Source organism: Solanum pennellii, chromosome 2 (assembly GCF_001406875.1).
Source record: "Solanum pennellii chromosome 2, SPENNV200".
In the NCBI taxonomy this organism is placed as follows: domain Eukaryota; kingdom Viridiplantae; phylum Streptophyta; class Magnoliopsida; order Solanales; family Solanaceae; genus Solanum; species Solanum pennellii.
Window position 1 is genome coordinate 43,510,584 of NC_028638.1, and position 18,170 is coordinate 43,528,753.

The 18,170-nt window shown below is 34.8% G+C and overlaps 2 protein-coding genes across 2 annotated transcripts; one reads left to right on the forward strand and one right to left on the reverse strand.

The window, feature by feature from the left end:
• The first annotated feature begins 897 nt into the window (after positions 1 to 897).
• Positions 898 to 15,203, forward strand: LOC107011507 (cullin-4). Its single transcript, XM_015211032.2, has 17 exons — positions 898 to 1,233; positions 3,763 to 3,878; positions 3,959 to 4,305; positions 7,449 to 7,629; positions 7,978 to 8,100; positions 9,428 to 9,715; positions 11,085 to 11,210; positions 11,318 to 11,419; positions 11,501 to 11,554; positions 12,093 to 12,199; positions 12,315 to 12,375; positions 12,475 to 12,606; positions 12,726 to 12,863; positions 13,516 to 13,596; positions 13,769 to 13,849; positions 14,184 to 14,264; positions 14,918 to 15,203. The coding sequence occupies exons 1-17, from the start codon at positions 972 to 974 to the stop codon at positions 15,029 to 15,031; spliced, it is 2,394 nt and encodes a 797-aa protein (XP_015066518.1). The 5' UTR covers positions 898 to 971; the 3' UTR covers positions 15,032 to 15,203.
• A 178-nt stretch (positions 15,204 to 15,381) lies between these two features.
• On the reverse strand, positions 15,382 to 15,961 carry LOC107011508. The gene has a single exon (XM_015211033.2). It carries the CDS (start codon positions 15,811 to 15,813, stop codon positions 15,580 to 15,582), a length of 234 nt encoding a protein of 77 aa, XP_015066519.1. The 5' UTR covers positions 15,814 to 15,961; the 3' UTR covers positions 15,382 to 15,579.
• Positions 15,962 to 18,170: the final 2,209 nt, after the last annotated feature.

Below are 18,170 nucleotides of genomic sequence, written 5' to 3' on the forward strand. Positions count from 1 at the left end.
GTAAATATCAATGTGCATTTTTCATGATTTCATTCAGAATTTCAATCTCATTATGTTTGAGTCGCTTTGCTCAATCGTTTTGGTAATTCTTCGGAGTAAATTATACACGAGTTCATGAACCTAAGAACTTTAATCTCATTATGCGTGAGTTTCTAAATTCTAATAGATTAAAGTCAATTATTTTGATAACACTTGGAAATAGAGTTAACGCACTAGTTCATGAACCTAATCCCAATGCAAATAATACTTTGAACAAACTACTTAAAAAATAAAATAATTCAGTATATATACTTCAAATAATAAACATCAAACGAGCTATTGGTTGCAAATTCTACTCTATTCTCTTAGAGAAAATAACACATGAAGAGACCAATTATTTATTGGGAAAACAACATAAATGTCACTAATTCTCCCTATATTTTCAAAATTATCGTTTGTGCCAAATTTTGATCCCTAAATACATGTATTTAGCGCATCCAAACACATGTATCTTGTATACTTGAACAAACTAAACATACTAAATCAATTAGGTTATCATTATTGAAAAATTCCGTTCATTTTTCAAAAATATATCATATTCATATTAGCTATCTATATAGAATAATATTTAGGTGTAATTTATTCTTAATATACTGTACTAAAGTAGAGTGCATGTATATTGGATACACTAATTCTCTCACTTTTTATATTTCAGAATATATATTAGTAAACAAAATTAGAAATCTAATTAGGTCAAATTTGAATACATTCTTTAATCTTTTGTTACTACTAATAACTAGGTCAAAAAATTTAAACATGTATGTTATTTTTATTTAATTAATGAAATTATACCAATATCTCAAGGACCAAAGTTGTTATTTTTTCCCTATATTTATTTTGAGGCTAAAGAAATCGCCTCTCATTTTGTGTTGTACAAATAGTGTGAGCTCACAAGTTTTCACTCTTTTTCTCTTTTTCTTTATTTATTATATATGTCTCAACCGAACAAGCGATCTTCTTCCCTGAGTACACCACCACCATCTCCACTTTCCCGTTCAATGAAGAAGGCCAAGCCTCAGGCCGCAGCTACTGATGACAACAAGAATGGCCAGCAGCAGCAGCACCACCACAAAGACGAACCTTGTGTGTCCATGATCCAATATTCGGGTGGTGGGGTTACTTCCAATTTGTCTCGAAAGAAAGCTACCCCTCCACAGCCTCCTAAGAAGCAGCTCGTCATTAAGCTCAATAAAGGTATTTTCACTTATTCCACTCATTTTTTGTGTTACTGTTTTTTTTTCTTTTTCCTCTTGTACATTTGGGGGTTTTTCGAAATGATTTGAATTTGCATGACCTAGATTGAAGCTTTAATTTTGTAATTTGGGTTTTGGAGTGTAGTTTGGAGGTTTATATTTGAATTAATGAGTGCTGAATTGGGGACCGCTCGCTGGAATGAAGAATTTGAGCTGTTCTGGTGTGTGTGGTTTGTCGTCATTTTAAATGTAGCATTTTGGGAGTGAGGCATTTGACCTGAAATTAACGGATAATAGGGTTCTGATTCTGACTGGTTAGGGTGGGGTGGAATTTGTGGGTTAGAAGTGGAAAATTGATCGTAATTGATCGAATATCATAGGCAAGAAAGGGAAAAAAGGATTTCCACCCGAGGGTTATAATTATTTGTTTATGGGGCCATAAGGTATGTGAGATTACTTGAATATTGGGAGATCGAATTCAATGCTTAAAGGGGGCTCTTATAAGCAATGAGAGAAAACAGGATTACGAGCAACTATTGTTTATTACATTTTGGAGGTTTTATGTGTACTTGTAACAAGATTTGTTTTTGAAAATTACATGGTCTTGGTGTAGTATTAGAAACTCTTTTGATTTTCTTTTAAAAATTTAAAATATACCAAAGCAATCATTTTAATCAAAGTAAAATGCCAAAATGAAGTACTCCCTTCGCTTAAAAAGACGAAAGGGTTCGGAGTAGGCGAGTCTCATTGATTTGCTTGACACATACATCTTGGGTGCAATTTCTCATGATTTTTGTTGAAAGGAGGATACAAGGTCAAAGGAAATTGTAAATTAAAGATGGATTGACACAAAAATATTAAGTTGTTGAACAGCTTCATCTAAACTTCTAAAGTGGTAATGATGATACACTTCCATTTAATTATTTTTATTCAGCAGCACGCCGACTCACGTGCATGCCTGATCATTTCAGCCGAAGTATGTGGAAATATTTGGTACATGGGTGGTGGTTAGACTTGAATCTAAGAGATCAACTTTATTACTATATCGAACCATGTGAATGTTTTGTCTAAAAGTTTGCGCTATTAGCAATGTAATACTTTTATTTATTTACTTATTTTATTTGTGCAACAAGAAGAAAAGGAAAAGAGGTTTATGAAGATCAACTATTTGATATTCAAGCGGAAATTTACGGGCTTGATATTGCTTTTGAATTACCATGGCGAGCTTTTTTTTTCTTTTTTTTATGTCTGGAGTCTGGACAATTCAAAACTAATTTCAACGAGTTCCAGCGATTATAGAATTTAGGATTTGGTGGCTCTTATCTAAAGCTACTATTTAAACTTCTTCATCCTTGTTAGTAAGCCTCTGTACATTAGACGCCTTATCAGATCTTTGTTTTAATTATCCAGAAACTCCCAAGGGTCTGTGACACATGTTTGATATCCGTAAGAGAGTGGATTTTTTTGCGCCTGAAGTGTCTTTTCATTTTCTTTTCCATTCTGTTATCGATTTGAAATAAGTACATTTCGGTATTTGAAGGGTTGCCTAAAAGTTACAGTCCCCTAGAGGGGCAATTATTCTGGTAAGTTATGTTTTGGCTTCTTATGATGGTTGGAATCCTTGAATGTTAAGAAAATTATTGGGAAGGGGCTAGAGGTTTCAAAAGATAAATTTGGAACATAACTATGCAGAGTTCTGGAATATGCACAATTTAAGAGTTGCATTACATGTTAGGAACCATGATTTGGAACTTCTCATTCCTGTAGGTAATTTTCTAAAGTTTCTTGCTATGACTTGCTTAAGGTAATAAGTATGATTTCAGGTTCAAATCCAGCGGAGGCAAAAATATTACTCCCTCCATTTTTGTTTGGTTTTGACTTGGCACATAGTTTAAGTCTTTAAGAAAGTAAAGAACACTTTTGAATCTCGTGGTCTTAAACTAAAGATACGTAGAATGTACCAAAATGTTCTTTAATATTGTGATCTTAAACATGCTACGTGGAAAGTTGAAATTAAAGAATTGCCAAAAAAGGGAAGAGATATTCTTTTTGAAATGTACTAAAAAGGAAAGTAAAACAAACAAATTGGAACGGTGGGAGTAGGTAATTTCTTCTCCTCTGTCCAAGCCTTGGTGGACGGAGTTACCCGGTACCTGCGTTGGTGGGAGGTAGCAGGTGTACACTAGCTGGCCTGTAAGCCACAGTTATAAATAAAACAAAAATAACATTGTGGAAATGTAAGGTCAGATAGACCATTGTATCCCATATGCTTGTTTTGATTGATGCAAAGTCTGCAAGTGTTACTGTTCCCAAGATTTGATCTGGCGCTTATAAAAAATAAAATAAGAGAGAAGTATAGATCTGTGGACAAGTTTCTCCCTATATCACTTCATATCTTTAATAGTGCTGGAGCAAGAAATTGTAATTATTAGCATAGAACTGCTATGGGTAAATGTAATACTGTGAAATTAATGTATTCAAAGCAATATCTCATGTGTTCAACTTCTGGTAATTTTTTTTCTTCTTGAAGCAAAACCTACGCTCCCGACAAATTTTGAAGAAAATACTTGGGCAACTCTGAAGTCGGCTATCAGTGCAATATTCTTAAAGCAGCCTGATCCTTGTGACTTGGAAAAGCTTTATCAGGTTCATTTTGTAGCAGTATTTACCTTCTAGTACTGTAAATTAGCTTCTAAATGTTAATTTATTGACTTTACTGTGCTTAGGCTGTCAATGACCTGTGTCTGCACAAGATGGGTGGAAGCTTATACCAACGGATTGAAAAAGAGTGTGAGGCACACATAGTTGCAGTATTGCAGTCCTTAGTTGGCCAAAGTGAAGATCTTGTTGTTTTTCTATCAGTTGTTCAGAGGTGCTGGCAGGACTTCTGTGATCAGATGTTGATGATCCGTGGTATAGCGTTGTATCTAGACAGAACATATGTGAAACAAACCCCAAATGGCCATTCATTGTGGGATATGGGTTTGCAGCTTTTCCGCAAACATCTTTGTCTAGCTTCAGAAGTAGAACACAAAATTGTCTTTGGGCTCCTTCAGATGATTGAGAGTGAAAGGTAAATTAAAATAGTTCTTGGTTGAATTTTATGATTGGCAGTTTTCCTTGTCTCAATTTTTTTTGATAACAGATTAACTGTGTTCACAACAGAAGGTGAAAACTGATGGGGTGGGATGTATAACCCCAAGGGTTTTCATCAAGACCCAAATCTAGACAGGAAACTTTACAATTGTCCTATGAAAACAACTAAACTATTGATCTCCCCCACTATATCAATAGACTTAGAGCCTCATGCCCAGCTTATCTCTTTGAGAAGTAGCTTCAGTCATATAAGCTGACATGTTGCTCAAAGAATTGCTAAGTATTCTGACTCTACACTTGACCTAGCCACTACATCTTGCCCTTTTCTTTCCAAGAGTAGATTTTATTCAATCAAAACTCTGTTTTGAAGTGGACCGTATATTAGGAGAAGATCCTTCTAAATCTGCATCAAAATATGCCGTAGTGCTTTGCTTGTCCCCTATCCTCGTGTAATAGACCTACTCCAGACGAGTCGGTGATATACCTTTAGAATCCAAGTAGCTGCATTCTAATGACTGTCATAGGGAGCTTGGAGAAATTGGCTAACCATAGTGACAACACATGAGATGTTGGGTTTGATTGTAAGATAACTGAGTTTAACATTTGGATTCATAGGAGTATCAATTTGTTCATATCCAACATACAGCTTTCTTCCCTTATATTAAAGGCATACTTCCTTTCTGCAATGGCAATCTCACTACTAGATTTTACCAATTCGATCCCAAGGAGTACTTCAGCTTACCCAAGTCTTTTGTCTGTAAGTGATTGTCAAGATACTGCTTAAGTTGGGTAATGTAACAGTGATCATTACCTGTTATAACAATGTTGTTGACATAAACAACTAAAATACGTTTTCTTTTTCCTGTTAGAAGATATTTTTTTTTTTGACAAATGTAAAAGGTTTGTATATAAATCTTCGGCACTAAAGGCTGAGATCCCAAATTTACACCACGGAGCTACATACAGTTGAGTATATTCAACAAATCTGAAAAAAGGACTAGATCCTTCTTCATCTTACAAAGAACCAGAATATCTATATTAGCTATCGGGTCATCTACATACTCAAAACTGCACCAATAGCACAAAGTGATAATGCAAATATTTTGATCCTATGTAAAGGACTACTAATTCTCTCATTGCATCTCAAATTTCTCTCTTTCCATATTGTCTGTTTCTGGCACGGTCCAACTTATGCCTCTGAAGTTGGTAAACAAGTTCCAAAGTTGCCTTCAATACTTAGGATAAGGCACAAGTACCCCCTAGACAATGACCGAAATTTTAAGACACCTCTAAGGTCCTATTAACCCTTGAACTCATTTCTTTTTTGTAATTTTATTCACCTTTTGGCTTACATGGCACACTTCACGACTCTACATTGTTGAGGTGCGTGGGAGATGTTTGGATGCCACGTAAGCCAAAAAGGTGTACAAAATTACAAAAAAAAATTATTTTTTTTTGGGGGGGGGGGGATGTTCTTAAATCATAAAATGATTAGACTCACTTCAAGATATGCCAAACCGTTGGACAATGGTGGTAAACGGCCAAATCATACCCTCGGTGATTGCTCAAAGCCACAAAGAGATCGGCACAGTCAACATTTTATCCTAGATACCCCTGAGATAAAGAGACGAATTGATGCAATCTTGGACCATGGGTATGAGCGTATCCCTTGCCCACTAGATTAGCTTTAAGAAGATCAACCTTGCCTTCAGGTCCCATCTTAACAGTAAACACCCAACAACATTCCACTGTTTATTTTTTTTGTGATGAAAAGCTATCTTACAAAGAAGCCATTATCATGAAGAGCCGTTGTTTCCTCAATTATAGCGTGATGCCAATTGATTAGAGTCTTAGACTGTCTGCCGGTAAGATGGTTGGTCGGATATGACCTCACTCCCTGGTTGTTGTTATGGCGACGAAGATGGTTGGTTGGATATGCTCTGCTGAGCTGTGATGTTCACAGGTTTCTTTCAGTGATGGGACACTTACTCTGTTGAGGTCGCCATTGGATGGGCTTTGAATATAATTGAGAGGTGATGGTCGGGGCTCGACTACAAGTTGATAATTGAAGGACCAAATCTTTTCTTCATAGATTTTAGATTTATTGATTACTTTTTGGATTCCGAGTGTAGAGGATTAAGATAAGAAGAGCTTCTGAGAGCGAATGACTTGATTAGGTATCTAAATAGTGTTTACAGGATTTCTAATTAAGGAAAACATATAATTACAACCTTCCATATTTACTGAACAATTTTTGGAGTTTATTAGTTCCCTTGTCTTAGATTGACTCACTGTAAAGGGATTCCTTTTTTTTTTTTTAAATAAGTCCAGTTTCTTTTGTCAGTTTCTCTTTCATTGTAAGTTGTAACTATTTATCTTGTTGATGCCCTTTTGTGAATGAAATACCTTATCTATAAAAAAGAGCACTAATTTTTTTAAAAACACCGCAAGCACTCTTTTAGTGGGGTCCACAATAGATCATGTTACTGCATTTAAATGCCAACTCCTATAAGAATATATTATTACGGGTAATATGAAAATGTAAATATTTAGTGTTTTAAGATGTAGCGTGTACCAATAGTACCAATTTATTTATTTTTTTTTTAAAATGTTATGTGTACCAAGCTTTTTTTCGAACCGACAATAAAGGGTAGAACATCAAAGAAATTGGGACAAACGGAATACTTTTTTATTATTGCAACATTGTTATGGATGTCGGGTCTAACTCAACCCCAAAAGCTAGCTCAAGGGTGAGAAATGCCCAAGACCATATAAAGTGATCAATTTATCCTCATCCCACTGATGTGAGACTCAACACCCCCCTCACGTCTAGGGCTAAACATCTGGGGCGTGGAAATTTGATATGGGGGCCCAACATCGGTATATCATGAAGTGGGATGGGCTTGACTTTGATACCATGTTATGGACCTTGGGTCTAACTCAACCCCAAAAGCTAGCTCAAGAGGTGAGGACTGCCCAAGACCACATGAAGAGATCACTCTCTCCTCATCCGATCGATGTTGGACTTGACAAACATTTTAATGCTTAATTAGTAAACTGAGGTCTTCAAGTTTCTTCCTTTGTTTATTTTCTTTGTTCATTCTTGTGTAATTCTTCCAGATTAGGTGAGGCCGTTGATAGAACTCTTCTTAACCATCTTTTGAAGATGTTCACTGCCTTAGGAATTTACGCAGAGAGCTTTGAGAAGCCATTTGTTGAGCGCACTTCTGAGTTTTATGCTGCTGAAGGTGTCAAATACATGCAACAGTCAGATGTTCCAGATTACTTGAAGCATGTGGAGGTGTGCTTTCTCTGCTTCCTTTTTCCCTATCTTTTTGTTAACCTATTTTTTCTCTCACAGTCAAATGAATTATTGTCTGACCATGTTTTTTATTCACGCGGATCTTCAAAACATTTTATTTGTACATTGAAATCTTTGGTTGGTTTCTCAAATCTTCAAATGTGTTTCCAAAAGAAGTTCCATTTGTGGAATCAAACTGTAGTTGGTCAATTTAACCTCCATAAACCAACCAGGTTATCTTTTTCTCATATAGATGGCATATATTATTAGTTTAAGATATTGTTATGCACTCGTGCCTTTTGATTTTACTATGATCAAGTACCTGACTGGTCCTTTTTCGCCTTGCAGCTAAGGTTACATGAAGAACATGATAGGTGCTTGCACTACCTGGATTCAAGTACAAGAAAACCACTAATATCAACTACAGAGAGGCAACTTTTAGAACGACATATTGCTGCAATACTTGACAAGGTATTTATGCTGAGGTAACTGTAACAACTATAGAGTCTGGTAGGGGGATGCGGAAAAAGTATTCTTATAGGAGGCCTGTAAAGAAAATTAAGGTTTAGATGAGTTCCAATGATGCATCAGCTTCAAAGTGAACAATGTAGATAAAGTTCTTGGAAACATTAACGTCGAGATGCTAATTTCTTTTTCAAAAAAACAAACAAACATTAATGGCGTGATGATGAGCATTTGAACCATTTATCCCCATTGATCTTGAACGTATCAATCCAGAAGACATGGTAGGTAGCATAGGTGTGAAACAAAGAGAGAGGATAAGCACAATAGGATGAGGTGAAGAAGGAATTTGCATGATTGAGATGTTGTAGAATTCCAGTATTTCCAGTATTGCCTTACTTTATAGGCCAAAGGTATTATGGACATGTCAGGATTCCTGAAAATAAAATGGATGGAAAAACGAGATGTTTTCAGTTAGGTCATTTTATTATAGTATATTAAAAATTATTTTATTGTACAAAATTGATGAAAGGGGAGTCAAGATTTTCCTATTATTCAGTATGTATTCCCAGAGCACTTACTTCCCTTGACTAGTATAAGTGAAGCAATCCTCACAACCGAGGAAGTGAGAGGGAGAAGAAAAACATTGTTGGTGTGCAACAGTAAGAGCTGTTTTCATGTGACCAAGTCACAGATTCAAGCTGTGGAAATAGTCTTTTGTAGAAGTGCAATGTAATTTTGTGTACAATAGATTCAATGTTGTCCGGTGCTTCCCAGGTCATAAGCAAGTAGTGAGAGTTTAGTTCATTGAGCTGCCCTTTTTTAGTGTGTAAAAAATTGTGTGGATATGGGCCACTTACTTCTGCATTGTAGCACACCTTCTATGTGACATCACTATGAATGAATTTCATATACAATTGGCTATGCCTGCCACTATTTAAGTGAAGTATGGCTATTTAGCAATGGATTCAGAAGGAATAAAGGCGAGGCACGGTGTAAGAAGAAATTTCTTTAGCACCCATGTGAAAATTATGGAGGTAAAGTAATCGAGTGTCGTTGAAAGGGAGGAAAAGTCTTTTGTACAAATAAGGTGGACATTCTATCTCCTTTTTGGGTGCAAGTATGATATTGTGGATAGCATATATATGTTGAGATCAAGGACACCCATTTTTTGCTTAGATTCTTTACTTTGTCTATACCACTTTATAGTAGGGACTTCCTCCACATATTAATGAAGATATTACTTTACAAGAAGAAACTTTTCTATTCCTCATGTAGTTATGGGCTGCTTCTGCAATCTGTATGCTTCTTCTTAATTGTGTTTTTATATCTCCAGGGTTTCATGATGCTGATGGATGGAAAGCGTATTGAGGATCTTCGAAGAATGTATTCCCTATTCCCTAGGGTAGAGGCGCTTGAATCGTTGAAGCAAACTCTTAGCTTGTACATCCGAAGAAATGGTCAAAGCATTGTGCATGATGATGAAAAAGATAAAGATATGGTATCTAGCCTGTTAGAATTTAAGGCATCCGTTGATACTATATGGGAAGAAAGTTTTTCTAAAAATGAAGCATTTGGTAACACTATCAAGGATGCGTTTGGACATCTCATAAATGTCTGTGAGGTACAGTTGTTCACTTGGTAACACCTGCCTTGTTATATAGCTTTCCAACAACTAGCTCTATCCTTCACATATCATTCACATATCTGTATTCATGATTATCTCATGCATTCTGTATATTAGCACTGTCAGTGTCACTTAGCGAGCTGCTGTCTACAGGAATTTAAGTACTCCTGTTATTTGAAGTGAATGACCAATTATATTGATACCACACCAAAACAACTGAATGGAATATTTAACTGATCCATTCCTGATCGACTGAGTAGGTAGTGAAGTTGTAATGACTTGCGTGTTTGCTCAATTTTATTTACTCTGTGGAATACCTTAATACATCCCAATGTCTGTAAGATTTTGGCAGTACGTCTTTTTACCCAAAAAAGAACTAAGAAAGAATGAAAGAATTAGGCACTATGTTTGTATCACCCCACTGAAATAAGGCCTCATTTACCCTTTCTTTTTCCTTCTGATTTGTTGTTTCTGGAGTTGGCTGGGTTTGTATTGGAATGGAAAGAATATAGATCTAATGAATTATTTATGAGAATGATTTATCTCATGTGAAAAAGGTTGCTTGTATCATTGGGTTTTCCTTTCTCTCAGCCCATGTTTAAATGAAGTACACGTGCTAGGAGTCTAGGACTCTGCTATTGATTGCGTGTTCATTCCCTCATCTCTTTTCATTTGTTAAATGATGCATGCTAGAATAGAGTTCTTGTATAATATCACTACTACAAGTGGGTCCAAAGAAACCAAAGCTGTCGATGTCTTTAGGAAAAAACAAGTCTTTTCATCTTTATTCATATCTTTGCAAATCAATCAATCCATGCAAATAGGTGCACTGTTCCAGTTCCTGAGCTGCTGCATGTAATCTGCTATACCAGGCAAATCTTAATGTGCCATTAACAGGTTCTCTCGCTCTTTTAACATATGGCATAAAACTTGAAAATACCTGAACCTGCATCTTACAAATTATCTAGAGTTCTCGCTTCAGCCTATAGGACATGCCTACCATTTGGACAGAGCATCTTAACTAGGTCACATTTTTAAAGCCATGCTTGTGATATCATAGTCCAGTAAGTTGGTTGTTCAACTTGCTTGTTCGCTAAGATCTACTGTACGGGATTGTGGTAAATAGTAAGCATGTTAGATGTTCTGATCTACTTTAATAGATCTGCCATTCTGGGCAGTTTGTATCCTTTTCATACTCCCCCCCCCCCCCTAAATAGTCTTCCTGGACCCTTTCTTTATTTGTGGTCAAGGGGCAGATTACTGTTGACGGTTATTTTCTGTTATACAAAATACATTCTGGTACACCAAAGTGCAGTATTTACTCAATTAATTCACAAAATTCATTGGATTATTTTGCTATTTACAGAATCGGCCTGCCGAGCTGATTGCTAAATTTCTGGACGAGAAGCTTCGTGCTGGAAATAAGGGTACTTCGGAAGAGGAATTGGAGGGTATACTTGATAAAGTCTTGGTTCTGTTCAGGTTTATACAGGTAAGAGGATACAATGAGCAGTAATTGAAGAGAACTTAAGGAATCTGTAGCCGGATTAACCTGTATATGTGAGATATTGCTTTATGTATGATATCATCTTTATGTAGGGTAAGGATGTATTTGAGGCATTCTACAAGAAAGATCTAGCAAAGAGATTATTGTTGGGAAAGAGTGCTTCAATAGATGCAGAGAAGTCCATGATCTCTAAGGTGATGTCTCTTATGTGTAACTTCTGCTTTTTCTTACTTGGTTTTTATTGCTGTATAATGAGTCTTTTCGTTATGGTGCAGTTGAAGACTGAATGTGGTAGTCAATTCACTAACAAATTGGAAGGAATGTTCAAGGTATGGAAGGATATATGCATCTCCCATCATGTTTTTTGAGGTTGAAATATTAGTGGGTCAGGGGAAATAATTTCAGTTCCTGGTTTCTGCTCTGCTGAAAAGTGGTTTTCATTGAGCTTCAGATAAAAGTCCATCTATCTTGGGTTCCCAACTGACAAATCTCTACTAGAATGTGAACATCTCATCTTGGCTTTAAATACGTCAGGTTCAGAATAACCTTTTTTTCTTGAACTAGAATAGATATTGTTATAAAAGCGTGGTAAACAGAATAACCTTTTCTCCACAATTCCTTAATTCTAGCGCTTCTCAGTTCTGTGTACTAATGTAACTGGAAGGGTTAGACCGGTTACCCCATACCCATAGTTTACCAGAATAAATGTATCCTATAGGCTCTAACTGGTTTTGTTATACCTATGCTAGAGGTCTGAAGTGTCCTTTGATATTGGAGAATAAATTTGGTATTTTTCTAGATTTCATGTGGACTTGCCTGTTTTTAATCAGTGACTTTGTTGTTTTAATCTTCGAAACCATTATCCAGGATATTGAATTGTCAAAAGAGATAAATGAATCCTTTAAGCAATCTTCTCAAGCCAGGAAAAAACTCCCAACAGGAATTGAGATGAGTGTTCATGTATTAACCACAGGGTAAGTTGCTTATCCCACTAACCATTCCATTACTTTCCAAGTTGAAAAACTTTTCTCTTTCTTTGTTTTGCATTTTGATTGAATTTAAAACTCATTTATACTGGCTGACATGCAGGTACTGGCCAACTTATCCGCCCATGGATGTTCGGCTTCCCCATGAACTCAATATCTATCAGGTTTTGCGCCAATTTTGACTTTCAATTTAGGTCATCTTTGCGCCTTGATTTATGTTTGTGTAAACTACACATGCCCTTATACTTGGATCTGTACTGCAGGATATTTTCAAGGAATTCTACTTGAGCAAATACAGCGGTAGGCGGTTGATGTGGCAAAATTCTTTGGGACATTGTGTTCTAAAAGCAGAGTTTCCCAAGGGTAAAAAAGAGCTGGCAGTGTCTCTGTTTCAGGTTTGTTTGCTCTTTCACTGAATGTATCAGAGATACTTATCCTCCTAGCCAACTCTATCACATATGCAACAGATGTCTAAATCGTCTGCTGTTTTTTTGCCTATCTGTTCTTTCTGCAGGCTGTTGTTTTAATGCTTTTTAATGATGCGGAAAAGCTTAGCTTTCTAGATATGAGGGAAGCAACTCGAATTGAGGATAAAGAGCTCAGGAGAACTTTACAGTCTCTTGCATGTGGTAAAGTTCGTGTTCTCCAGAAGGTGGGTGGTCATTACTAGGTAGAGATTGTTACCTACTTCATCACCCAAATTGATAAGACGTATTTAGTTTTGGAAGGCCCATTTCCCAGCTATTGAAGATTGATTGAACTTCGATTAATTGATGCATTGGAAACAAAACTAAGATAGTTACTCCATTCCAAAGTAAATAACATGGTTTGGACCGGGAGATTCAAACAGGCTATTATTTTACTTGAATTCGACATTGATACATTTTGAAAAATTAACTGTCACAATCAGAAAGTTTACTGAAGTACTATAAAATGATAATTTTAGGAGGTAGCAAGTAACCGGTGCAATTAGTCGAGGTACACGCAAGCTGGCCCAGACACTACCTCATAAACAAAAGAAGTTATATTCAAATAAGTTGTCATGAAATAGGACATAGTGAATAGAAACTACGTGAAAGGTATTACAATAGACAATACAGCAATATAATTTGAGTGTTTCTTAGTAGACAATTTCGTTGAATTTTTGAGAAGAATAATAATATGATTACTCATTTTGAAATATTGAGAATATACAACAACAACAACAACAACATACCCAATAAAATATTGAAAATGTATCTCTTATCATGAATGTCGTTCTGGTTTCAACCTTTAGCTGCTGAAAAAAATTAGTTGTTTTACAGATTCCAAAAGGAAGAGATGTGGAAGACGACGATACCTTTGTGTTCAATGATCAATTTACTACTCCACTCTATCGGATAAAGGTACTTTGAGAATATTAATGCTTCAATTTCTAAGAAAGAGAAGAACAATGTGAGGTTGTTTCAAATGATTCTGGCATGTTTCTTAAGTTAAAAGTTTGATTGGTATAATGGGATTATTGGATTGCTATAATGCATAGACATATAAATGGTAATCCTTTATCCATGTGTACAGGTAAATGCCATTCAGATGAAGGAAACAGTTGAGGAGAACACAAACACCACAGAAAGAGTATTCCAGGACCGGCAATACCAGGTTTGCTTTCCTATTTCCTCCCCTATACTCTTGTATGTTCGGTTGAACTTTCTGTAGCCTGTTTTACCTGGTGAAAAGTTAATTGGAGTGCTTCACAACTTTGTCATAACTTGATCTAATTTCCTGTTGGTAATCAACATTTCTGTTTCCTACAAGACCATAGATGGTCAGATAAAAAAAAAAATTCAGATTCCTTGCCTGGTCTTTGGCTGAAATCACTCTAGGAAATGATATTTTCTTTGAACATATAGGTTCTCGATACCAAGGGAAAATTTCAGACTAATCCTCTTCTTTGCTGTTGACATAATCTAGTCTTCTGTCTCCACTTCGGCAGGTTGATGCTGCTATCGTTAGGATAATGAAGACCAGAAAAGTGCTGAGTCATACCCTTTTGATAACTGAACTCTTTCAGCAGGTGAAGTTATTTCTTAACTTAATGTATCACAGATAGTTTTTAATCTTGTTTTGGGGAAATGGATATGGTTCAAGCTCTAAAGATGCATGAACTCCACACTGGACTTCTAATTAAAACCTATCAGTTGTCCATATGGTTGTCTTGCCTTTCAATCGAAACAGGTGATTGCATTTAGTACCAGTACAAATAGTACTGTCTCAAGTTCCTTCTTGACAAACTTCAATAAAGGTTTCAATGAATTTAAGTACATTTGGAATCATGCAAGTGTTATCAGGATGCACCTCTATCAGGTTGTGCTATTTAACCCTCCATTTTGTTCCATTTGTTATAAATGTTAAAATCATAAACTCTGGATCCAATAAATTGTAGCTGGCTTTTGTATACCAGCACTAAAGATTGGACAAAGAGAAGATGTAGAATTGTTGTCAAATTGGCCTCAGTGGTTGATTATCATTCGAAATTCTAGACTATTTGATTAAGATAGGAGTTCCAACTCATGTACACTTCAAACAGCAATTCTACATCTATGAATGCCACACACAACGGTTTAGGCTCTGCTAGTTGATGTGTCAACTTTGTGATTTTCATAACTGAGCAAATCTTGTGGAACAAACTGCATCGCCCCTGACTCTGTTACCTATTTTGTGATGCAGCTTAAATTCCCTGTGAAACCAGCTGACTTGAAGAAAAGGATTGAAAGCCTCATAGAAAGGGAGTATCTGGAACGAGACAAGAACAATCCTCAAGTTTACAACTATCTTGCCTAGAAACGTTCATGGCGTAAAATTTTCCTTGTAAATGACTGGAGATATGACTTCCATTCTCAGATTCAACTGTAAAGTTAACGTTTATTTCATACATAGATATATCTACTCTTTTGGGAAAAAAACATGAACAAGTGCATCCTTTCAATACAATGTGCAAAATTGTTTTCTTGCATGTTTCTATCACCAAGTAATTGAACTTTTCCTATCCTACCTTCTTTTTTTGTTGGTTAATACGACTATACCGCACTCGATTTCTGGCTACGCCCAATCTGGAGAAAATTAGCATGTGCACGATTCGAATTTAATCGATAACTAATTAGAACTTGTGATTCAGTCAATAACATCACATCTGAAGAAACAAACAACTTCAAAGCTAATATACGAATTTCTCAACAAACATATTACAATAGGGAAAAAGGACAACACCCAAAAACAGAAAAGCATTTATATTTCGAATTCCCCTCTTAAGACTCCAAACTAAAAAAAAAAAAAAATTGTAAAGGGGGGCAATAGCAATGAAGCAAAATAGGGAAGAGAATAGGATATGATCAGACAATTTTGACGGCAGTTGAAGAAGCGGAATCCGGATCGGAGTCTTGAGGTGCGTTTGCAGTTAGAGGTTCCCGGATACTGTGTTGATCATCTGGGTCATAGTCTGGGTTGAGATTTTGATCAATGGCTTCTCGACCTTTTTCAAGACAAGGCTTGCAAGCCATCTCAATGGTGATCCAGCCGAGAACTACGCCTCCAATTGCTATCAGCGCCGTTGTTAGTGCCCCCATTACTCTGTGACCTCTCAATCCCTCTCTGATATTTGAGATTTGGGATTTGAAGAAGAAGAGTTGACCAGTAAGAGCAACTCACGCAAAGTATTTCTTAGGTCCAGATCCAAAATGGGCCTTTTTTTCTTTTTCACCTTATTGTGTTATGTTTCCGTTTTACGTGACACTTTTTGTTATTTATTTATAATTATTATGTATTTTGGTTTTTTGATATACGCATTTATTTTTTATATAATTTTAATCTACGAGATCATATAAGAAATATATTCGTCGTGACTTGGTAGTTGATAACTCGATGTAATAATAATATTTATTCATAGATGATAATAAATTATTTATGAGATTAATATTTGTACATTGTTATGATACACAATAATATGATGTAGATCATATTAACATATTAATTAATACATACTTAGAAGTTAAAACATTATATAAAAAGTTGAAATTAAAGAATTTTTTTTTGATAAAAGAAAATTATGTAAAAAATAAACAGTGACATTATTTACAATTATGTAATAGGAGAAATTTCTAGCTTTTGCAAATCTACGAAGTTTTTAATTTTTTATGCTAAAACGTATATTTTTTTCCCTACATTTTTAATTGTTATAGATTTTCTTAAAGTCAAATTATGAGAACTCTGAGTAATATTTTATAATGTACTTTTTTTAATCATATTGATATTCAAAATTTATAGTACTTTTCATAGAATTTTTTAATATTAAAATTTTTTGTTTGAAATATCGAATTAATGTAATATACTTTAACTTTAAAAATTCATCAATTAACTTTCGAAAAACAAAACGCCAAAAAATATCCTACTTCAATGCGCCATAACTCGTGCCTATGTTCTTGTGATATGTTTCACACCGCTAATCATCTTTTACTTAACTCCAAATTGTTTGTCTTTATTTCTGTGGATTATCCTATTAAATTATTATTCAATTTAATTATCTTACTAACCTATTTAGCCGAATCATGATTAACAACTAAATAATTACTGATTAATCTGACCACGCAAGAACGTAAAAATTAAATAATTCAATAGAACAAATAACAAGTGGACAAATGACACTAATAACTCTCTCCCCTCATTTTCACATCCTCCCGTCTCAAATATCTGTCGTTTAAACTATTTTTATGTTTATTAAAAAATCAAACGATAATGAAATCGATCATATCATCGTCCATACCAATCGATCATCACAATATTAATCAAAACCTAAAATTTTCAACATTATATAATTGACATGTTTTTCACAAGTAAATACGTGGCATGACTTGGCTGCCACGTAAGGGTACATTTGTAAGGCAATGAGTCAAAAAATTAGTGCAATGTTTGGGGCAAAAAAAGGAAAAGGGTCCACAAACACAATGATATGCACAAATTTGAGATGAATTACTTACAAGGTTTTGGATTTATGATATCATTTGTGAAAACAACATCCATCTATCATATCAAATTGCAATCATTATTTAATCAAACAAATATAAAGAAGTTTTGCGCGTTTTAATTTGTTTGTTTTATATGAATTTGTTATAAAAAAGTATAGAAAACTTTTAAATCTTATGATCAAATATATCAAAGTGTTATGATACTGTGAATAGTTGAAACTGAATATTAAAGAATTGCTAAAAAAAATAGTAATTTATTTTTATGAAATGAATTAAAATGGAAAGTAAAAAACATATAACTTGAAATTGATAAAGTATATTATCTTTTTCAAAGCAAAGCATGCAATATAGTGTGAAGAGTGCCATGCATTGATTTGGTTTTGTGAGATAGTTTTTGCAATATAACACTTTTAATATAATTAAATTTTTTAAAAAGAACTATATTGGTTGATATGTATGGGGTGTTTTAATTAATTAATTTGTGTGGTAAACTCAATGATATGTGTGTATTAGTGTATAGTCATTTTCTCTCTTTTGCATGAACATCTTTCTTCTACTGGGGTGGGGGTCCCTACCCCCTAGGTTGTGACTTGTGAGAAAACATTAATTCGATTAAAGAAGAACGGATGAATATCAATTATGTTATCTATAATAATATTTTATTATAACAATTCAAATTATTCGAGATAAATAATACAGTAATTTGACTATACCTCCTAATTATTGCTCATTTTTACTAAACTTTTTCTTAAGAACAAAACAAAGAGGAAATAAATAAATTTTTCTTCAAAATATTGTCTAAACTTAAGCTATAATCTATAATATTGTTCTTCCAACTAATCATTTGAATTATTAGAGCTACGTGCAAATCACTATAAATTCAATATTAATACATTAAATTTGTATTTTTACTTATTCTCCTAGGACAGTTGTTATGAGTTTGATTGGACAGTCGTAATATA